General features: G+C 39.3%; 1 protein-coding gene across 2 annotated transcripts; it reads right to left on the reverse strand.

The window, feature by feature from the left end:
• Positions 1 to 2,808: 2,808 nt before the first annotated feature.
• Positions 2,809 to 24,208, reverse strand: LOC121298085 (cytosolic 10-formyltetrahydrofolate dehydrogenase). Of its 2 annotated transcripts, none has more exons than XM_041224890.1 (23): positions 24,102 to 24,208; positions 21,983 to 22,137; positions 21,033 to 21,267; positions 20,173 to 20,338; positions 18,596 to 18,697; positions 18,406 to 18,495; positions 17,742 to 17,879; positions 15,774 to 15,899; positions 15,027 to 15,118; positions 14,471 to 14,618; positions 13,786 to 13,905; positions 13,005 to 13,132; positions 12,584 to 12,734; positions 11,617 to 11,687; positions 10,923 to 11,028; positions 8,808 to 8,895; positions 8,239 to 8,332; positions 7,584 to 7,683; positions 6,354 to 6,452; positions 5,783 to 5,948; positions 4,907 to 5,012; positions 4,122 to 4,321; positions 2,809 to 3,759 (listed from the first exon to the last, which is right to left on the reverse strand). In XM_041224890.1, exons 2-23 carry the CDS (start codon positions 22,107 to 22,109, stop codon positions 3,704 to 3,706), a joined length of 2,709 nt encoding a protein of 902 aa, XP_041080824.1. In that variant the 5' UTR covers positions 22,110 to 22,137; positions 24,102 to 24,208; the 3' UTR covers positions 2,809 to 3,703. The 2 variants fall into 2 exon arrangements, with proteins under 2 accessions (XP_041080824.1, XP_041080825.1); XM_041224891.1 differs by having other exon boundaries at positions 21,983 to 22,113; positions 24,102 to 24,182.
• Between the last annotated feature and the right edge of the window lie 170 nt (positions 24,209 to 24,378).

The raw sequence follows: 24,378 nt of genomic DNA on the forward strand, positions 1-24,378 counted from the left end.
AGGGAGTGAAGGCCATGGGATTAGCCCACTGCACCACCAGCTCCCACAAGAAATCCTTGTTTCAACATTGTCTATAAGGCAAATTAGCAAATTCTTTGAAAATAAAGGAAAGAATCAGCTGGATTTAAACCAAGGTCTCCAAGACAAGTAGCACATCATGCTAGTGAATTAGCCCACTGAGCCATCTCTCTTTGCTGGAATAACCAGCTATTTCATTGAATATAAGGTCAATGAACTAAGATTGTGAAAATAAAGGAAGAACTCAATCAGATTTGAACCCAGTTCTCCAAAGGGAGAAGCATAGCATAATAGTGAATTAGCACACTGTGCCATCTCTCTTCTATGCAAGAGTCTGCTTTTTCATTGAATATAAAGTAATTGAACAGTCTTTGAAAAAAATAAAGGAATCAGCCAGATTTGAACCCAGACCTCCAAGGAGAACAGCACAACATGCTAATGAATGAGCTCGCTGCACCCACTAGCTTCTAGTGGGTGTCTAGTAGACTAACTCTGTATGAGAAGAACTTCCCTATTCAGAGATTGCACATTTCTGGAGTAGAGAATTGTGACTTACTGCACAATTCCAGTTTCATGCCAGTGAAGAGGAGAGATTATCAAAAACAATGCTATTACGCAGTAGGTCTATATACCAAGGATACCAGGGTTAGTGCTATATATATATATATATATATATATATATATATATATACACACATATATATATATATATATATATATATATATATATATATACATACATACATACACACACACACACCCATGCTTTCGTAAGAAAATCACTTTTTATATATTATATCAAGTTGAGCAATCTGAAGCTGCACAACAGAAATGATTCCACTTCTAACAGGGTTCACTTTCTGAGTTGGATGTTTTTCTTGTCACTGCACTGTGAAGTAAACATCCATACCTCCTTCCTAGAGAAGCAAAATTAGCAATTATGTCATCATGCCTTGGCATCTCCAGCAACCACTAAGGCAGTGCTGACCAAAGCAGGAAAATAATCTTGATTTATTGACTTTGTGCAGAAGTCGACCCAGAAGGAGACAAAGTGGATTGAGAAAGGGGTCTCAAGATTCAGGGAAGGGAAATGGAAGATTATCATGGAAGGCTGCCATAGGAACAAGTACAGGTGGAGGACCATGAGAAGGGTTAAGATGGTTAAAGCTTTATTGCTTTATATAGTTCGTAGCATTTGTTAAGAAAGGTTGTATCACATGGTTTATCTTACCAAACATATACAATGCTCCAGTCCAAACTGTTGAAGAAAATTCTGTAAATATTTAGCAGTTGGTATTGCGTGTATGTGTGTGCCTGAAGTATCTTTTGCCAATGAAAGGATACTGGCAGTTAAAAATAGGACTTTGAGTTAGAGTGGAAAGCACAGGTTTGTACAAATTAAAAACAGTTTCTTAAAGCACTTTAATGTCCACAGTGTAAACTACATAAATCATACCAATTCAAACCTTCAGAGATCTTCAAAGGTAAACAGCTGCTTAACAAGAGAGAACAAATAGAAAACAACTGGACTCATTCTTAAAGCTCTTTCATGTCCACATTGTAAACTACACAAACCATGCCATTTCAAACCTTCAGAGTTCTTCAAAGATAAAAGAGCTGCTTAACAAGAGAGCAAATACAAAACAATCTGACTCATTCTTAAGGTTGGCTACCTGTTGCTGTTACCCCTGTAGATCCAGAACAACATTATTGCGTGGTTACCATGGCATTAGGGGATTGTTGAGGTTATTTGATGGTCTCCCATAAAAATCTGACAGGCTGCAGGTACTCCATTATAAACAAAACCCTTTTCAGTCCTGAAGTGGACAAATGTTATTTTTATATTAATAATACACATTTCTTAAATCCTTGCATTGCTGCAGGGAAGGGGAATGATAGATCATTTTAGCTGCATTCTGTAATCATTCTATAGGCAACTTAATCCAGAATACCAAATCAAGTGAATACTGATTGTCTACAGTGATATTACAAAGAGCTAGAGTCCTGCATCGGGTCAGGTACCCACGGGGCCCGTGGGTGGCCCGCAAAAGCAGGTTGGGTTTGGTTTGCAATTTGAACTTTTTCCCGGTTTGCGATTCAGGGGTGGGTCAAACAAATGTAATTTCGCGTCTGAATTTGAATCACCAAAAACATTTTCTGTCCTTTCAGCGTACTTGTCTGTAACCCTTTCCCAAATAACATATTAGAAGGTAAATGTACCGGTGTTTCTTGCACTGAAGCAGGAGGTGATTAGGGAGGAGTCAGCTGACTAAGCAGTGTTGTTATCGCTTGTTTGATACGTAGCAAGATCTTTTTATCAAGTCCGCTTGGTGATATTAAAAATGTTTGTGAACGAAGTGAAACAAAAGAGGGTTTATATCATGTTGTGGATAACAGTATCAGAAGTGTGGAATTATTTTGGAATCATAGCAAATTAACATAATGAACGTGACTGGATTGGTTGCTTGTAAAAGCTGTCATTATGTTTTTGTGTACAACAGCCACAAAACTAGTACATCATCTCTGCGAAAGCACAGGTGTAGCTCCTTTTCAACTGGTGGCACAAAAGGAATAGACAGGTATATTACAGTCAAGTAATTATGAGATAGTTAATATGTTACACTGTTAAAATATATCCAGACAACTAGAGAAAGCTACCCCGCTGTATAACCTATTGTGTAAACTCAAGTCTGTACAGAATGGTAGATATTCGGGTGAGACGTTGTTGTTAGTGACTCTGCAGCTGATGCATAGTTCACACACCCTAGTCTTGTACCTTGTAAAGCGCTTTGCGATGGTGGTCCACTATGAAAGGCGCTATAAAAAAATTAAAAATATTTACTATTATTATTATTATTATTTATATCTGCGTGAAGGTGAGAGCGTGAGAGTCAGTTGACGCAGGCAGTAGGTAAAGGACAAACACTTGCGGGTTTGAGTCGGGTTGCAAGTCTTATTAATGCTGATCGGGTCATGGGTAAGAAGACGGCGTTGCGGGTTCAGGTCAAGTCCTGTAGAAGCGGGTCAGGGTCAGAAGCAGGTCGTAAAAATCTATTTTTACGACCCGTGCAGGACTCTAACGAATAAGGAACAATGATGTGATGAGCCACAAAGACAGTATTATGCAGCACCACACATCAAAGCAGACGTAGGCAACCCTGGTCCTGCAGTGCCACACACACACACGCTTCTGGTTTTTGTTTTACTCAAGCCCCTTAATAAATTAATTGATTTAATGATTGGCTTAATTGTCTTCCAGGTATTTAGCACTCCAGGACCAGGGCTACCTAACCCTGCATCAAAGCATGGGTTTGACAAACATTCTTATTCACAGTGTTTTACTAGAAATGTCAACACAGTGTGTTAATAAACGTATGGCACATAATGAGTTTGAATGGGGTGAGATCCGTTCTCAAAAGAAGCTTGAGCAGATTAACAGCCCTCACCGAATGATGCTCAATTAAACTACTGTGTCACCTCAATGGAGGCCACCTGTAATTTTTATGAAAGCCAAACTAAGCAAAGTAGATGCATTCTTGGGTCCACGTATCGGGCTAACATCATACTGTTAAGTTTACATTCTACTAAAATGAAATTAGCAAATTGAATTGCTGCGGACAAGCTACATTAAGAAAATGGGTGGTTTCTTCAGAAAGGAGGGCCCATCCCTAAGTGAGTTATTCTGTCAGTATTCAATTGTAACTGCTTTGGTCTTTAGGTATTCGTTGAGGGCTTCTTCACCTGGGAAATGTAGGGAAAGAAACAATACACATGAATACAAAAACATGTTCCTGCCTCTCTTTTAGAAAGTCTTGTTATTTTTGCTGTAGTTTTCCATACTACAGTATATTTACACTTCATGGGCAGCCATTTTATCTGCCACTTTAAATGCACTTCCTCTGCAACAGATAGGACCCCAGCCTGAGCCCAAAACACATTGCTAATCCACTGCAGTGCCATGTTTCCAGTGAACTACGGTAGCGGATAACTGTCATATTTGTACCTAACTAGTCACCACTGCTGGCAATGCAGTGGTCTAATCATGTTTTCATGTATAATGGTATTCCAGTGGTATTTTTCCTAATATCCCACAGCAGTCTTACCCAGGTCCTTCCCGATGCCAGACTGTTTGAATCCTCCGAAGGGGGATGCCACGTCCGTTTTGTTGTAGGTGTTAACGAACACGGTCCCGGCCTGCAGCTTCTCACTCACGTACATGGCCTTGTTGATGTCACGGGTAAACACGCCAGAGGCCAGACCGAACTCTGTGTCGTTGGCACGCTTCAGTACACCGTCAACATCGCTAACAGAGAGAAAGGTTCACGTTGTCAAACTACATTAGGGCGTCAAAAATCACTCCTGCAATTAAAAGTGTTGTGCACCACAAACAAGAGTCTTAACCGCAATGCAAAAGAGCCATTTGTGGTTTTAAAGATTTTAAACTCCTGTCATCAGCTGGGAGCAGAATCCGTAATGGTAGTGTATCACACCACACAGACATGTATTTCATTTTTTTTCTTTTTAAAGCTACTAATAAACCAAGTTTAGCGATCACTCCCTGGAAATTTCTTTGCTGCACGTTCAGTGCATCTCTGCATTTCAATTCAACAGGTCACACAAAGATTTTGTGGACAATCTAAAAATCACCACAGTTTTTGGAAAATAAAATGGGAACTTGGGTCTGGGAGTTTAAAACAGAACTTCACGTCACAAAACTTCCGTGCTTTGGCTCTCCTCAAAACCTTTACCAATGAACATTTACTAACATACAATGTGCAGCTTTTATACAGGAAAATGTGGTAACTAATTCCTATTGGATGCATATAGCAATCCATGTGAAAGCCTGGCTCTGAATTAAAAAAGAGCTGCCTTGAAAACTGTAACATACCCCTCCTTGAATTTGGAGATAATCATTATGGGGCCAAATGACTCCTCCTTTGCGATGTACATGTGGTCCTCTACATTCGTAAATATCGTAGGCTCAAAGAAAAACCCTACAATGAAAAAAGCAGGCTAAAAACACAAGCCACATATTGTACCACTGATAAAAATAACTACATGCCTTACAAGCTCTATATATCATGAAAAATGCTGCAAACTGAAGAGCACTGTCTATATCTTTAAGTGTGACGTATGGGAGGAAGGTTAGCAAAGCAGGCTAACCTTTCACCTCTAGAGGTCAAGGTTCAAATCTGGCACAGGCAAATGAGACTAGAGTCTCAGGTTTAGCCCACCAGTGACATTAGTCTTGTTTGTCTAACTACTGAACTACTATCAAACATGTTTTCCCGTGTTGCACTTGTTGATTATTAATTTGAAAAGCCACATGCCACAATGGAAAGAATTACTAGAAAATTATATTTGGTTTTAGAGTAATCTACAGTGTAATTAATAGTGTTTTGGTTCTATGTTGAGCATGAAAAACAAAAAATCTCAATGCTTTTTACAATGTGAGATAAGAACTCGTACTTACAATGCATTTACCACTGTGTCAGGGTAACCCGTTTTAAAAAACAAAAGAAAACAAAACACATTCAGGTTACAAAGTTCGAAATAAAATAACTATTGAGATTAGTTTAAGAGCTTCCTACACACGCCTTGTTTTTTTTGTTTTTTTCTTGATAGCTCTGTAACATCAGCAGTCTGATTTTCAACTTACAAAAGAATGCAAAGACTTAGTGGTAGATGCTTTGTGAACATTGCCCAAGACGTATGAGATGAAGGTAAACTCCTCCCTCCCATCCCAGTTTCCAGGACAGTTTACCTGGTCGCGGCACCTGCTTCCCACCACACACGAGTGTGGCCCCCTCCTGCTGCCCCATCTGGCTGTACTGCACAAGCTTGTCCAAGTGAGCTTTGTGATTCTGGGGGCCGTGGTCCGTCGCCCTGTCCAGGGGGTCTCCCGTTTTCATCTTCTTCACCTCCTCCACCTGTGGGATTCCACAGGTTAGCCTTTTCTGACATTCTCATTGAAAACACATTTCAAATGAACAACTGAGGGACTTGTTCCAAGATCTCTTAGGTAAGCCGTTCTAGATATTTTGAAGTAACAAATTATAAATGTCCTAAATCAAACTAATAAGTGTCCATTGAAAAATCTGTTGTGCTATTTATAAAGTTTAGTTCAGGTGTATCAGTATAAGCAATGGCCAAGAATAAGAGGCGATGTATTCGACAATCACAAAATGCAGGACTACAAGGCTGGGCGAGGGGATTTTGTTTTATACACAATTATTTTTAGACGTTCGCTCACTTGGGTCTACTGTAATGCATGCGCACTCACTGGAGAAAAAATAACAATGGGTTTAGACCCCGACTCAAAGACATACTCATACCACTCTCTTTACAAACAGGTCATGAATGGATTCTTCCACAAACAGTCGGCCAGCTGCAATGCAGTTTTCACCTTTATTGAAGAACACAGAACTCATTCCCTGTCAGAAAATAAACACAGTGAGATGCTTTCTCTTTTTTTTTTTTTTGTAAAACAGTAGAAAAAAATGCATCTAAAAAGTAATTGTAGCTAAAAGAATAATTTCATGAATCTGTTTTGCACTTACAATATCTAAATAGTTTTCAAAAGAACCACACACTATAATGTATTTTCATTTTAAAACAGGATGTATCTGGTACTACTTCAGGTTAAAGGAAGCTGTCAGTTTTTATGCCTTATTTTTGTCTTATCTTGAGCTTCCTGGGTCATTTGACCTCAGCAGCATCCTCTGGGTCGAAGTGTGTTATTAGCCGAAAGCATGCCAGTCAATATGGGAAGCAGCTGGTTGGTTATTGACAGGGAAGAAGACAGTGAAGGGCTAAAAAGCATGGCTTGCAAACAACATTACATTAAACTAGAAGTACCAGATATTGTGTTTTAAATAAAAAATACATGTCACTCAAATATGTGTTTCTTTCCCAACTGCACATTTCAGATCTATATAATAATTATTATTATTTAGGTTAGTCCAATAAAAGGTATCACATCTCCTTCTTTTTGTCTAGGTCTATATAATGAAACTGCATGGCGGGGAAAATTTATGAAACTATTTTGTTATCTACAATTACTTTAAATAATTTGAAAAGTGTCACCGTTTGTCAGCTTCCACAATTTCCTTTAATAAAATTCATACCACCGATATCATTAGGTAGTTCAGGTCCACAACAAAGAGATTTGAACTATAACACAGTACATCTTTATTGATGATCATGAGACATTTGCCTAAAACCCACTTGGTTTGACTGTTCACCACACTGGATGAAACAACAGACACCCGAAATGATACAAACGCAGGAAGGGGTGAGCTACTTGCTTAACAGTATTTAGGGGTTTTTTTAATAGGTAGTGAGTGCAGTGGCAGTCCTTCCTCCCAACCCCTTAATGATATTTAAGAACCTCATAAAGTGCATGTAGATTTCATTTAAAACAATAAAACAGGACGTATTACCTGAGCCAGATTCGAACCTACAGCTCCTGATCTTAAGGCTTGAGAGACTAGGGGATTAGCCAGTAGAGTGGCGTTTACTGGATGTCAGTGAATAAGGTTAAGCTTTAAAGCTCTTAGGCTTACCATCCTCACAGCTTTGTCCATGTCACAGTCACTGAAGATAATGAGTGGGGATTTCCCACCCAGTTCTAGGGAGACCTTCTTTACATTGCTCAACGCACAGCTATGGAGACAAGGTATGCAATTCACACTGTTAATGTGCATCCAGTTCATTTCACAGGTCAGCTGTGATTGTAATTGCCAGTTCCTTTATGTGGTACTATAAATACAGCTTCCAAAGGTACTATACTTTAACAAATTAAACTTTAGTTATACGGTTTAAAGGAATGATTAAAACCAAGGTTTTAAAGTCTTCTTATTAGCATAAGCAACCATACCACATACAAATGCAAACAGGCTCCCTGGCTTATACTTGGTTACATACTGTGTGCTTTGAAGAAGCGATTGCCTATGTTACACAGTATTCTAAGCGTGGTCTCACCAGTACGCTTGCTTTTTAATGGCTTCCTACACTATGGTAGCTGACCGCGATGAAACTATTACAACACCTTACCCATGGTGGGACTATTAGCATTACATTGAATTTGCAATGTTTCAGCCCAGTTCTGTATGAAGTTTAAATCCATTCCCCCACCCGTTTGTCGTCTCCAAATGATCTCCCATTATCATATCATGAAAAATCTCTTTCCCATTCATTTCATTTACATGAAGCCGTTACCTTTTCATGATCTGTTTTCCGATTGGTGTGGAGCCAGTAAAACCGAGCTTCCGAATATCAGGATGATCGGACATCCTCTGCCCGACGAGGGAGCCTGGCAACCAGAAACAAGAGCTATTGGGCCTAGCTTTTCTTTTACAGAAAGACTAGCCTGGGACACCTAATTAAAGAGGTTCAGTGACTGTCTCTAAAAAACAATGGACAGAGATCTATAGTGCATATTAGTATGAAAGGTTAGCTTACAGGTTAGCTTTGAATGCTTTGAGTTTTCTACTGCAGTGTTAAATTGAAAAATACAAATTAAATGCAAATTAAAAATTAAATACAAATATTTAACTCTGTATACAGTATATTAACTAAATTATAAGTTTGTGTTTAGAAATGAATAGATTTATTTTAATACATTAATTCATCTGCTAATGAGGCTAACATTTTTGGAAACCGTGGAGCTTTAAACCAAACCTTCTTTAAAAGCAGCTGATGAATGTTTCAAGAATACAGCCCAAACTATGGCACCACTGTACTACCAAGAGAAGTTAACCAATACTGTATACTGCACCATGGTTTACCTGCCCCTGGTAAAATATTAACGACTCCCTTCGGAAAGCCAGCCTTCACAGTGAGCTCAGCAAATTTCAAGGCTGTAAGCGGGGTCACCTGAAATGACAGAGAATCGTATTTTTTTTTTTTATGTTGATCTGTGCTAAACAGTAACCTACAAATCAGACCAGCTCATCATTATTCTAATTTACATTGCCACCTTCAAGATAAAAAGCTCTTCTGCTTCTTAATCTCTTTGGATTATCATCAGGATTATCGTATGTATCATATTACACACACACACACACACACACACACACACACATAATATATATATATATATATATATATATATATATATATATATATATATATATATATATACACCCACACACACACACACACACACACACATACATATATATATATATATATATATATATATATACACACACACACACATATACACACACACACACACACACACACACACACACACACACACACACACACACACACAACAAAAATATAAACGCAACATGCAACAATTTCAAAGATTTTACTGAGTTACAGTTCATATAAGGAAATCAGTCAACTGAAATAAATTCATTAGGCCCTAATCTAAGGATTTCATATGACTGGGAATACAAATATGCATCTGTTGGTCACAGATACCTTAAAAAGTCAGTATCTGGTGTGACCACCATTTGCCTTCTGCAGCGCAACACATCTCCTTCGCATAGAATTGATCAGGCTGTTGATTGTGGCCTGTGGAATGTTGTCCCACTCCTCTTCAATGGCTGTGCGAATTTGCTGGATATTTGCGGGAACTGGAACACGCTGTCGTACACGTCGATCCAGAGCATCCCAAACATGCTCAATGGGTGACATGTCTGATGAGTATGCAGGCCATGGAAGAACTGGGACATTTTCAGCTTCCAGGAATTGTGTGCAGATCCTTGCGACATGGGGCCGTGCATTATCATGCTGAAACATGAGGTGATGGCGGCAGATGAATGGCATGACAATGGGTCTCAGGATCTCGTCACGGTATCTCTGTGCATTCAAATTGCCATTGATAAAATGCAATTGTGTTCGTTGTCCATAGCTTATGCCTGCCCATACCATAACCCCACCGCCACCATGGGGCAGTCTGTTCACAACGTTCACATCAGCAAACCGCTCGCCCACACAAAGCCATACACGCTGTCCGCCATCTGCCCAGTACAGCTGAAACCGGGATTCATCCGTTTAGAGCACACTTCTCCAGCGTGCCAGTGGCCATCAAAGGAGAGCATTTGCCCACTGAAGTCGGTTACGACTCCGAACTACAGTCAGGTCAAGACCCTGGTGAGCACGACGAGCACACAGATGAGCTTCCCGGAGACGGTTTCTGACAGTTTGTGCAGAAATTCTTCGGTTGTGCAAACCGTTTCATCAGCTGTCTGGGTAGCTGGTATCAGACGATCCTGCAGGTGAAGAAGCCGGATGTAGATGTCCTGGGCTGGCGTGGTTACACATGGTCTGCGGTTGTGAGGCAGGTTGGACGTACAGCCAAATTCTCTAAAACGATGTTGGAGACGGCTTATGGTAGAGAAATGAACATTCAATTCTCTGGCAACAGCTCTGGTGGACATTCCTGCAGTCAGCATGCCAATTGCACGCTCCCTCAAAACTTGAGACATCTGTAGCATTGGTGACAAAACTGCACATTTTAGAGTGGCCTTTTATTGTCCCCAGCACAAGGTGCACCTGTGTAATGATTATTCTGTTTAATCGGCTTCTTGATATGCCACACCTATCAGGTGTATGGATTATCTTGACAAAGGAGAAATGCTCACTAACAGGGATTTAAACAAATTTGTTCACAAAAGTTGAGAGAAATAAGCTTTTTGTGCCTATGGAAAATTTCTGGGATCTTTTATTTCAGCTCATGAAACATGGGACCAACACTTTACATGTGGCATTTATATTTTTGTTCTATATATATATATATAGGTATTGTGACATCGGTGTATCATTACACCCCTACTAACAAAAACAGTTCCTGTTTTTTCCAATTGCAAAGCCAGACCTTGTTATGACACTGTTCGTCTAGTTCACATGTGAGGGTTGCCGTGAGACGGCAGTTGCAGATCACTAACCTGGGCTGGCTTCAGGACGACAGTATTCCCAGCAGCTAGACAGGCCGCAGTCTTCCATGCCAGCATCATAAGAGGGTAGTTCCAAGGAATAACGATGGCACACACCCTGCCACGGCAAAGGGACACTTTAAACTTCACAAGGAAGACTTTGAACACAACACCAACCAAGCTGGAGACGCAGGAGCTAATATTTCTTTACAGCTAAATAAAAGAATATTTGGACAGGTGGCTGAAGTATATCGCAGTGTACAGCAAGTGTCGAGGAGTACCAGGGTTGAAGAGCGTTTTTCAAATGTTTTTTAACCAGGTCTCATTTTTCAAATTTATTTAGCATGCGTTCAAATCCAACATCAGATTGACTGGGGGAAATCACACTGTACACCACATTTATATGCAGATGCGAAGCTTAAGGAAAGTAGCTCTCAGAATTCAGATTGATTTGGGTTGAATACATGCTTTCTTTTCTATATGCTCACCTTGTACAAACAGGACACTTAATGAAAGTTCATGGAGCGCTGTGTTTATTTTACTGATGAGACTGCAAATAGACCCCCTTTGGAGGCTCACTGGTTATTGGGTCTCATCTGTAGAATAACTAAATCAATGCTGTGAATCTCAGTACATTTTATAAAATAGAACTAAATTATTAATAGTGTGCTTTTTGAGCACGATGTCCAGTTTCAACCACTCTCACCCGATTGGCTCCCTCTTTGTGAAAGTCAGGTTTCGATTGGGCCGAGCCTGGTTAATGGGGATGGTACAGCCCTATAATATAAAATATTCAAAATCGTGAATTTTAAAGAAATACGCACCTTTAATCATTAACAGTGTGCTGACAGCATTCCACTATGAAGTGCAATATTCAGGTGACATTTTTATTAGCAATATCCAGACACTTGTAGTACTGCCACAAACTGTGGTTATGACTCAGATAATCAGAATCATCAGAATCAGATCTCAGTTCCAGCAGCTTATGGGTTGCATTTAAAGGAGAGAAATAAGCTGTGTCCTGATCCTCACTCTGAAGCTAGTTACTACCATAGATTCAATAACAAGACAAGCTCTGACTGAGAGGGAACTATGCAGCTGTTGTAACAGGTGTTACGACTGTGTTGGGGAATCCAAAGAGGGGAAAAGAGTTTAAGGTTTGAAAGGGGTAGAATCACAGAGAGTGTGCACTGTAGCAGTTCTCAAAGAAACTTAGCTTTAGAAAACACATTTTAGATATAACCAGAAACATTACAGTATATTCAGCATTATAAAAATTGACAAAAGACATTCGGGACAATATTCACAAAGCATTTAACCCAGGTTTTATTTTTTATTTTTTTTTTGGAAAACTGTTACAGAAACAAGGTACCGCTAAGGAGCTCCTACATTAATAGTATTATTTGAAAGTGGTAAATGCTTTGCAAATTCAAACACGTTATTTGTAGCTTAACTGGCAGAAGAAAATGTTAACAAAAAATATCATGGAGAGAGTCCAAATGTACAATTTCAGTGACTTTTAAAAGAGATGCTCAGTTAAATGCATCAATAATAAAAGATACACCGTGCCATGTTCCAGGATATTTGGAATTACATTTCGCTTAAAAAGGATAAGGCTAGCAGGGGCTGGGATCTCCCTGTCCAGACAGGTCAGGCAATGCAATGCATCTCACCTGTATCTTATCACACCAGCCTGCAAAGTAACGGAAGGTCTGGATGGACATGCCAATGTGGGTTTTGAGGGCGAGGGTGTAGACAGCGCCTGAGTCAATGGATTCTATAGTGGCCAGCTCCTCCTGGTGTTCCTCCATCAAATCAGCCAGCCTAGCAGCAATCACCAGACATAATTAAAACTGAAATATTTCTATATTCATAGAGAGCTGAGAGAGATTACAGTGAATTACAAAAAAGAGAATGTCAAACATGTCTAACTCTCTACCTGCACACAGTGACATCACCGTAGTCTCTAGTTTTATACAGTATCAGTCCTGACAATTTTGATTATTGCATGGCTGTGGACACCCATCTTGTACACTTAGACACCACAAAATGCCTGAAGGGTTCTTGAAAAAGGCAGACATGGAAGACACCTACTTGTACATGAGCCTTCCCCGGTCTCTTGGGTTCATTTTCCCCCACTCTCCGTTCTCAAAGGCTTCTTTAGCAGCGGCTACTGCTTTATCGACATCCGAGACCTGAGCCAAGGACACGCTACAGATAGCCTGCACAGATCAAAAACAAGGCATCAAAGCAGTGCTACATACCTTTAATTCATTCTCATCTGTCTCGGCTCCTGAATTATAGGACGTTTACTTACAAAGGCCATTTAAAGTAGCACTTGTGTACTTTGTATTTTTATGACATTCACAGTCATTGTGAATGGTTCTGAATTGCTCTTATCTTTTTATAATCTTCTCCAATGCTCAATCTGGCCATTTTGCTTATGGTAAACTATAGAAGCTAAGTTGAAAGGTCACAATATCATGCGATTTTGTTTCAAGACCAGGAAGCAAACAGACTTTCCAAAACAACACAGGCCTACAAGAAAGATAGCAGCCACACAGACAGAGCAATAGAGAAAAATGTTCAAACAAAATCAGAATTGAAGCAACTGGAAAAAAATAAAATTGTTTAAAAATAAATAAAATTAATTGTTTCGTCAAAACACCGCACTGCCTTAGGTGACAGGACCGTGACAAATGTAGGTCACCAAGCCCCAGACTCCGGCACCCTCAATAAGTTGTGGTGAGGAATGTTTCACCACAACTGGAACAGCATGACAGGCGCAGGACGCACCTCCAGTTTATTTTACTACACTTTCTCATGCGTTCACTCTGGTATAGGCAGTTATCTATTTTAAGGTAGGTCTCCTTACCATGCCATCGTTTGGGTTAATGGTCTGGTACGTTTTTCCTCCCTCTGCATCCACAAACTGCCCTTTAATAAAGAGCTGGTGAGGCATCTTGACTGTCATGTTGTTCACATTCCTCTCAGCCTGGAAAAGAGAGAGAGAGAGAGAGAGAGAGAGAGAGAGAGAGAGAGAGAGAGAGAGAGAGAGAGAGCTTTGATCAGGAGGCTTGGCTCCACAATGAGGCCCATGATTCTTTCAAGCATGTTCTTATTCAGATACACATGGAATGAAACTCACTTGCAGATATCCAGAACAATGAATAGAAGGGAATTACTGTCAGTACTGCTTCTTCTGATTTGGCTTATATTTATTTCAGTAGGCGAGACTGCTAAATACTTTTTTTTTTTTTCTAGACTATTTTCAATTTGACTGCTATGAATCGCTTTTATCTAGCTACACGTTTTCCTGTATTCAAGGTAATCGAACCCCACCTGACCCCACATACTATATGAGTATAGAAAACAAATACTGTTAAACCTGAAAACATAGGAATTTAACTTATCTGGACAGATTCTCAAAGATTTTTTTTTTTTTAATTAAATTTCCAATTACTAGACCGTAAGGAGTTGCCCTTTCATGGTATTTCTCATCATTTTATTAGAACAGAATTTTGAAGGTGATGCCGACGTCCTTGCTGCGTGTGACTTACATAATCAATGACCATCTCCTCCTCTTCATCCTCCCCTCTCAGCTTGCGCACCAGCATCTGGATGAACTCCTGGAAGGTGGTGGCCATGTACACATCTTCGTTCTGAAGCTGCAGCCCGCTGCCTCGTAGCTTCACCTCCTCCACCAGCCTGCAGACCAACCAGATGAACATAGCTGAAGCACGGACCGGGGGCAATCCAGGTTTCTATCCATGTTAATGAATGAAACAAATCTTATACTGTAGTAACACTGGATATAGCATCTTATTACCAACCGTCACCCTCTTTCAACCCTCTGCATGGAACACACAACTGGACTGATTGTGTGTTAAAATGTATAGATTTTCAGAATGCAATCAAGTAATGCATACAAATAAAGCAACCCTCGTGTGCTTAATGTAAGGGTTATCATATCTCTAATCAAAGAGTGTGTATTCTGTATGTGATCTTTCCTACATTTGGACTGTATAATTGAAGGTGAAGAAGACTTCAGCAGATAACCCTCCCAGGGCTTTGGGTGCAATGCGAACACACTCAAACAGCAAAGTGTTCCTCTACCTCACAACATCCATGGATGCAGCTCCGGACTTGAAAAAGTCAGTTGAGTCCTCTATTTCTTCCATGTTAGACAGAATCCCTTTCCAGACAACCTGGAACAAAAAAACAAGCAAATTAAAAGATGACCGGACATCTCTTCAGCAGTGTAGGGAGCTGTGGCTGCTGTGTCTTACCGCTACTGAAGAAGCACAAAGGTTGCTTATTTGCTAATCAACATCCAGGTTCATAATAAACACTTTCTTGCACAGAAGCACTCTGTTTAAAACAACATCTCATTGATCACACAGAAGTAAAGTCCTGAAAGAAAAGTCCATGTGTGAGGATTCACCAGAAAGCCTTTGTATTAGTGGCACTGTGTATGTGGTGACCCTTATAAAGGTTTCTTAAAGTAAAAGTACAGCAAAGATAATAAAGAATTGGGAAAGCGCAGTAAAGCGTATTAAAAATCATGGTGAACTATGGTAGACTATGGTAAATGCATTGGGAAATGTATTGGGAGACTGACTAATTAGTGTGCTAAACTTTTGTAATGGGGTTTTAGTCTCATTCCGTGAGACATTTCTCCACTTTATTGAAATTGTACAAGGAGAGAAAATGTTAACATTATATTTTACATATCACCTAGCAAACATAGACACAATATTGGGAACTCATTTCTAATTTCAACAGGAATAAAAAGCTGTATACATTTGTTTGAAAATGCATAAGGGGGTTCATCTTTATATAACATAAGCCTTGTCTTTGTACCCGCATCTCTTCTGCAAAGCTCCGCTCCTCTTCAGTCAGCTCCACAGTTGTACTCTCCCCGGCTTTGAAATACTGAGAAGCTGCAATCATCTTCCCATCTTCAAACTGCAGATTTCTCACGATCAACTACCAGAGAAGGGGGGGGGGGGGGGGGGGGGGGGCAGGAAAGGACAGCTGGTTACTAAACAGAGATAGGGGTAATCAGTAATCACACATGGCAAATGTTATATTGCTTCTCCACCCAGAGCGACAAGACGTTTCAATGTGAAGCTGTGCTTAAAAAAAAAAAAAAAAAAAAAAAAAAAAAAAAAACACACTTGGGTAATGAAATTAGAGAAAATTCATCGAACGGATATGGGTGTTGAAAAAGTAGAAAAAACGTAAACGTTTAACAGTAAGAACAAAAAAAAAAAACACCTTTAAAGTTATAGTATTTAATGTTTAGAGCAAACATTACTTGATTTTTTTTACAGCCTCTTGATACACTGTAATCCATTGCAACCGACACTATGTAAAAAATATGAAATAAATACAAAAGTAAAATAAAAAGTATATTTAATATTTAAAAAAACATATTTAATATTTAAAAGTTTTAATATTTAGTTAGTTAATTATAAATGTCGAATCTATTAAATGTAGATTTACAGCCACATCTAAAAAAAATTATTTAGCATAAATGGATGGGCAGCTTGTCAAACATGCCAAACGCTACCCAACCAGGGAGAGTCTCACACATTTCAAAGTTTCATCTGAACATTACAGCGAGTCAGACAGTGTCTTTCATGCAACCATTGAGTTTCTCTTTAGCCCTGCAGTGCAAGAGTTACAGCTAGTTTCATAGACCCTGATTAGCACTAATCTAGGATTACCTTAGCTAAAGTAACATTAGTCCAAGATTAGTTGTAATCTGCATCTGCAAAACCAGACGCGAGTGTTTATGGTTGTGACGGTGCACGACAATCTTATTAAACAGGCACTACCACTTCTCACTGGTCCAGTCTGGTATTATGTATATAACACAATTTTCAACAGGTGCCCCTGCCCCAAGACAGTTGAAAGGAATCATTTCTATTTGAGTTATACCTTTCCAGTGGTGTTACATTCAGAACACTGTTCTCGAATCAGCAATTTATGTCAGCACTCTGGTATTCTAAATCCCAGCCTTGACTCGTCCCTCTTTCCTTGTCCATCAAAAGCAGAGTCTGGGTCTGCCACCAACGTGCCTTCTTTACTGAAGTGCTGCCGACTGAAAATTGATTTTCTCTAAATGCTTTGTGTAAATAATATGATTTTAGTATATGTGTGTGTGTTTTCTGTTTATTATACTCTGACGCACTTACATGCTTTCATAAGTGATAAACTGAATATAGTCGGTACTGTATAAGGGTACTGGATTGAAAAAAGCAATTTGAGTGAAACAAAAGAGGTTGCCAGCAGTAGTTAAAAAGCTGCAGTTATTAGGGCAGTCATACGCTGTGCTAAAAAGCAAGCTAGGAGATAACATTTGGCTTGAAAGACTCATTGAACTTCCCCTTCTAAACTCCAGCCCGTCATGCCACTGCATAACTTTGCATCTTATAAAAATGACCTTTTCACTTTCATTTTCAAAATATTCTAAGAAATATATCCTGCAATACAATAGGGTCAAAATATTAGTGCTTGGGACAAATATGTGAATATTCGATCAAACACAGCCTGGAACGTATAATAATATAATATAATTCACAAATGACAGTATAAAAAAATGTATCACGCAAATTTTGATGTCTGAAATAAATTACATACAGACTGTTCTTATTGTAATATGGTACAAATTATGCTTTTGCATTCCAGCTAATGCAATATTAAATATTTAAACACTGTTTTAATTTTGAAAGAGCACTCAGATAGGAAAAAAACTCATGTGCATTCCAGAACTAAAAAGTATCTAGAGAACAGAAAAATGTATACACCTGTAATGCGAGTTACCTGTTTGCCATCATTGCCAAACAGCACCAACCCATTTTTGGTGACCAGCCCTGGTTTGCTGGCTCCTGGTATCTCCAGAGGCTGGCCGTTAGGGGCAGTATCATTGTCCACCAAGGAAGAGCCATAGAAAGTCACTTTCTAAGAGAAACAAAAACATCAACTAATTAGCATTCTCTCCTGGCACTGGGTTAGGAATACTTGAATGGTGCTTTTGTTGTGTTCTGTCATAAGAGAGGTTCCTCCTGAGCTGTCAGCACTATAGAAAACAGGCGAACTCGACAACAGCCTTAAATTTTCAAAAAAGAAAAATTGACAAATGAAATATACTGTTATGCTTATAAGAAAATAAGTACAGATTAAACCTGCAAAAAAAAAAAAGAAGTTTCTAAAATTTGGCATTTGTAATAGAAATGTGTATTTCAGTCAGATCTATTTAAGTGTAGCAGCTGGGTTTGATGCAACAGATGGCTTCAATTAGATACTTCAATATTAATAATTATGATGACAGCATTCGTATGCTGAAAGAGTAAACGTTACCATTGTGGAACCATTCTATCAATAGCCAGTACCACTGTGCCTCGGTGTGACCATTTCTAGAACAGAACCATTCCACTGTCACCGTGGTACCTTACCACAGAAGATCATTTGGTAATGGTGAACACACCTGCCCATCCACTTCAGCCCAGGCTCCTGGGACTTTGTCATTTCCTCTGATCCAGTTGTGGATTGCTTCAGCAGGCTGGTCCCAGTTTATCTGCAGAAAAAAAACATGCCTGTTAAAGCATTTGATGCACGTAATAACATTTCGTATTTCCCTGGTACTGGTATTCAAGCAAGGCATTCATCTTTGCTACCTTGGCATTGTCTTTCTTCTGGATACCCTCATAGGTTGCCCCTTCCTCTGGTTGTATAATCCTAGGGGCCTTCCCCTCTGCAATCAGCCTAACTGCATCCACCTTACGGAAAGATGAGAAAAAACCAATAACACAAAATAACAGTAAATCTGTCTTTTATGCGCTACCTTAGGGTTTAAGCAGCCTATTGTAAAACATTGAATAGTAAAGTGCCCACTATGAATTAATGGGAAAAAAATCCATCTCACACTTCTAATGCCTGACAAAGAGATTTAACACCTTCAATATTCATTCTAGATATAAATTTTAATATTGGAGTGAGATGGTTGGTAACCTGTTTTAAAATGTTTTCATCATGCTGCCCCGTCCTGCAGTGTAGGGTAGTGGCTTTACTGCTTTAAAAAAAAAAAGTGCTTTTAATCGTGAGATGGTCTTGTAAGTGTTGTAAAAAGAGAAACAGCAGCAGATATTATTCTGCTTGGTTTAAATGATCTGTCTGTTTACAGCGCTCATTCTGTGCACTTTGGTGATTAAATTCACAAATCTCCTATGCGCTGTTAGTTCAGAAGATTTAGCAGAGGAAGTGGGAGCACGTGAGCAGATCTGAAGTTGTATATTCTTGAGAAGATGGTTAAACTGACCAACGGCACCTTCCCCAACAAGCAACTGCTGGCAGCTAACAGGGAAAAAAAAAAAAAACTGACACACCCAAGATAATAAAAACAACAATAGCTGATTAACATAAATGGTAATTTCTTGCTGACGAGCCATTTTCAAGGCTACCTCAAACACACATCACATCTTTTGAACACGTTTCCATCGGGGTACACACACACTGCTTTCATTTCTCTGTATGTGTGTGCATTAAGAAACCTTAACTTTTCTGTTCCTTCATGTTTAAGTATCTCACTTAGTTCATGCAACAACATGGCTGGACATTCTTAACCATTTTACGATTCTCTTGTTATAGTAAGAAGGAATAAATCCTTAACTATCTCTCCCCTTGTAATCTCACACACCGCCAACACCCTGTCCGTCTCGGGAAACAGGATAAGATCTGATCACTCTGAATTTCAAAGGACCCTTTGAAATTCAGGCTTTGGCTGGGTGGAGGGGGCACTTAAAAATACCAACACCCATTAACAGGTCACTTTATCATTGGTTACGTACCAGAAACAGGAGGGGGACCGCCCTGTGTTAAGGGGTATTTAACATCTTGTAAGAATCTGAAATCTGTCTGTTCTGTATTGGGGACATGATTATCTGCATGTATAATAATGAACCTTTAATTAATTGAAGAAAAGGACTTGTGCATTTTCTTAAGAAACATCTGAACTTTTTAAATCAACATCAGAAAGTTTTCCATGGTTTCACTGTCCCTTTCATAATGTTTGAAGAGCTAATCGATATTGCCTGTTAAAAACAAATACATACTTGTGATATAAAAATCTTATAATCTAGACAAAGGTTCAGCTTTAACTGCAGTGCCAAAGATACCAGCTGCTGCAATGTAATGAGTTTTCTAGGAGTAACTGTACAGGAGTGTGGAAAGAAAGTAACAGCAATGCGCCACTTACTGTGCCTTTGATCCCCTCTGGAAAGAGGAATCTCTTATAGATGGTGTTCACTGTGTCATCAGGATAAACCTCACACTCTCTCTGGAGGAGAATTGGACCTGTGTCCAGCCCTTCGTCAGCCCAGAAAACTGTGAACCCACCCTTCTTATCTCCGTGAATGAGAGTCCTGCAGGGTACAGAAACACTGTGTAAGAACCGGGTTTTACCTTCACAGTGGCTTTCCATTGGAAGACCTACTCCAAAACACAAACAGTTAGAACACCTGTATTACCTTATAGTAAGCCCACGTGTATTCTACCCCTTTGGAACAGAATCATCACAGAACTAGGAAATAACATATGCAATAAAGCAGTGCTATATTTTATGATCAAATCTACCCCCATAAACAAGTACACAAAACTAAGGCTGTTTTAATATGAATCCTACTTCATGAGACGTGAACTTGAGACTGATGGGTAGATGAAACAGTTATGGTTGAGGGGTTAAAATTAAGTCTACAGCTATGGACGATGGTTTTGCATTACCCAAAATTTTAGGATTGAGATGAACATAATTTAGATCTTTTATTTAGCATCTTGTAATAAAAAAAAAAAAAAAAAAAAACTACAGAATGATATCTCAAAAGTCTACAGGTAGTCATAACAGGAGTACAGTACTTCATGTTAGATTTCAAAATGTCACTTTTTCCAATTTTTGTCAGTTGTTCATTAAGTATATGGAAAACTACAAAGCGGTATGTAATTCGATATGTTAACGGAACACTATTCAGCAGGTTTCATTATGAAGCACAAGAAGTTAATTCTATAGGGTGATGCAAAACGTTTGGCCACAGCTGTATGTCAGAGATTTTGTCCCTTTACCAATTAATGGCGGAGGCCCCCCTGTGCCGGGGGAGGAGGGAGGGGTGGTAGATGATGGAGCCGTGCTTGGGGAAGTCAATCACCTCCATGGGGATAAACTGGGAGCAGAATGGCATCACATTGAGCTCCGGCCCGACAGCCCTGTACTGGTTTAGCACCTCCGCTATAGCCTTTCCCTTCAGCCTCCAGCGTGGGAACTTAAACACTGGCACCCCGTCATTCTCAGCCTCTGTGGCTGCAAAACAAAGAGCACACCATATAGCTAACAAAATAATTCCTCCAATCCTAACGCACTTTCATTTGCTACATTAGTCTCATATGTTTGGAAAGAGATTTCAGCAAACGTGTTTTCTTTTTTAAAAATGACAGCTGATGCTATACTTGGGTGAAGAAGGTGCTCAGTCTCCTCACCAGTGTTACTGGCTGCAATGCAAGTCAAGCAGTTGGTTTGGGTAATGACAGGAAAGAAAGCATTCAGTGGGCAGAGACAAAGTGCAAGACTGCCTTAAAGTAAAAGGAAATGAAATACCTATTTCTATAACATGTTTCTTTAATAACTGCACGTCTTTGACCTTTATAGTTCATGGAGGTGTGCAAATAATATTTATGGAAGTATGCTGTTAGCTAGAACCACTTTAAACGTTTAAGTTGACACTTTTTGCAGTTAACACTTATAATACTTTGTTGTTCATAAAAGCACACATAGGTGATGCTGCTTTTTTTTTTCATTTCTCAATATGAAAGCACCAGCTTATGCTTTTTGTTACTGCCATTAATTACAAACACTGCCTTGACAACACTGTTTCACTAGATTACACAATTCCGTGGAGACTACCATTTCCATGCCTGGTGTATTGAACACGCTGCACAGAAATATGGTTGTGTCTTGTCCAGTTAATGGTCACCGTCACCTGCAGACAAGCTTCAGATTCCCCATTGATCCACCTTACCTAAAGGGTCTGCTTTTCCATCTTTGTCTGGGACTGTGAACACTCCCACAATCGTGTGTCCTTCCTTGAGCAGCTCTTTATACACCTCCTGCCCAAAGAGGCTCTGACCAATCACAGCAATCTTCATTTCTCTATAACGATTCACACACACGCAACTGAAGGAAATCAGAAAAATAAAGCAGGCACCATGCATTAAAACAAGTACTCACTGTGTGTGTGTGTGTGTGTGTGTGTGTATATTATATATATATATATATATATATATATATATATATATATATATATATATATATATATATACTATATATAACTTCTCCCCTGCTAATAGATGTCCCTCTTTGGTTCGATAATTATTTGTCTGGTCACACCATTCATATTTAAGGGAGAAACCAAGCTATTTAATAAACAGGTACACCAGTCAGTGGTAAGTGCTTTAGCTCTATCACAGGTAGATAAACAGAAATTAAAAAGTAATATCCCTTTGCGTGCCAGAAGACAATCACCACAGATGGATGATTCTGTTCAGGTGGACTAACTTAGTACTATGAAGTATAACATAGTACGCTTGCTCGTCCTACGTTCATACAGCACATTTTTAAAACAAAGACAGCTCCATTATTCTCTGAAATGACGTCTAAAAATTATTACAATTAAAGTAAAGCCTTTTGTTCAGTAAGGTTCGCTCGCCGATGCCGAGTGCAAGGTACTGCAGACCCGCATAACCCAGTGTCTCAAGTGAAAGCCATCACTGCAATGTAACAGAATGTATATTATTATATAAAATTGACAATTGCACTATGTCATTACCTTGTATCGTTGAGCATAAAATATTAAGCAATTATACATTTTATAGGTAGGCTGAGAATGTAGCCTATAATTTAAATACACGGCAACTTTTTCCTTTCTCATTTATTAGGGTTGAGGAACAAAATATTCCAAAGACTTTTGTTTTATTCATAAACATGTTGTAAAAACTGTAATAAAGTGCCACACAATAACATGCTACTATATTTAAATAATAATAATAAAAAAAAAAAAGTACGTTTGATGTATTCAATTTAAACGATTGAAACGTCCATCCATCCACTATCTGTAGCCGCTTTCCATGTAGTGCTGCGGTGAGTCGGAGCCTAACCCGGCAGACACAGGGCGCAAGGCGACAGGGCAACTAAAGGACAATTTAGCGAGTCCAATCCACCTAGCCAGCATGTCTTTATACAGTGGGAGGAAACCCACGCGAACACGGGGAGCAGATGCAAACTCCACACACACAGAACCCAGGAACAGGAGATGTGCAGCAGCAGTGCGAAGCACCACGCCACCGTGCCGCCAACCGACTAAAACGTCACATGTACATTAGTATTATATAAACAACACATTTAGAACTTAACGTCAATGCAGCAATCGGGTAAAATGCAACTATGATGCGCTAGTGTTGAACGTGCACAAAAAGGCAAGTACAATTAGGCCTATCGATATAGATTACGAGGAAGTATTTTAAATGTGTCTGCCCGAATCACGCCTATCTTAATAAAAACGTTTTTATTATTAATATGTCGGTGCTTTCAATATCCTCAGTGCTTTTAATCAAATGTTCGTAATGGTGATGTGCAAGATGTCGCAGTTTGTCTTTACACCCAAATTGTGAATTCCCATCCTCACTTGTACAGGCTTATTATGGGTCAGTTCTCATTGTCTGGCTAACGTGTTCAGACCAGCTAAACCATTTGCTGTCTGGTGCGCTGCAAACAGGACGAACTTAGTACAGATCTCCAGGATCTGCTAGACCGCTTTTTAGTCCACTTGATGCGGACTAAGCGGTCACTGGTACGTTGCAAACGACCCTTATTGACTTTGACCAACATTTTGTCACTGCTAGCGTTTTTCTAATCCCATCACGCCTAGGTTTCACCATATGCAGCAGAAAGAGGTTTTGATTATATTCTGTTACACATAATTAAAAATGATATGTTGATTTATTTCGTGCTACATTAAACGACCATACTATTTCTGTACGGTTGAAAGGTTAACCCTAATCTGAACATTACAACACTTGTGTCTTCTTTTATATGACTGTTTAATTGTATCTCTATCCGTATTTCAGCTCAAGTTAATTTACCTTGCCCGTGGAACTTCGGGAGTCCTTTTCCAAATTCTAATTGTTTGTTTTTCAGTTTTTTATGTTCTTCTTTCAGATCACAAACAGGGGGGCGGGGCTGGGAATGTCGAAAACTAAATCATCCAATCAAAATAGAAAGAAGTGACGAGCCCTTGGGAGGATTCAGTAATCGCAGCAGCAGACGGGGTGTGGAGAAGGGAGGAGGGGTTTAAACCTGCACGACAGTAAACCTTACTTTAAAGGGTTGTGTAGGTTTTTGTTGTTTTATTAAAGAGAC

This window comes from Polyodon spathula, chromosome 23 (genome assembly GCF_017654505.1).
Source record: "Polyodon spathula isolate WHYD16114869_AA chromosome 23, ASM1765450v1, whole genome shotgun sequence".
Lineage (NCBI taxonomy): Eukaryota > Metazoa > Chordata > Actinopteri > Acipenseriformes > Polyodontidae > Polyodon > Polyodon spathula.

What these genes read in the sequence shown, in the direction of transcription:
- LOC121298085 (XM_041224890.1), bottom strand. Translation starts at nt 22,109, where the DNA reads ATGAAGATTGCTGTGATTGGTCAGAGCCTCTTTGGGCAGGAGGTGTAT. An exon ending in TTAACCCAAACGATGGCATG is followed by an intron (nt 13,133 to 13,785) that starts GTAAGGAGACCT and finishes TGATCTGTGCAG; the next exon opens with GCTATCTGTAGCGTGTCCTT. An exon ending in GGAAAACAGATCATGAAAAG is followed by an intron (nt 7,684 to 8,238) that starts GTAACGGCTTCA and finishes TTGTCTCCATAG; the next exon opens with CTGTGCGTTGAGCAATGTAA.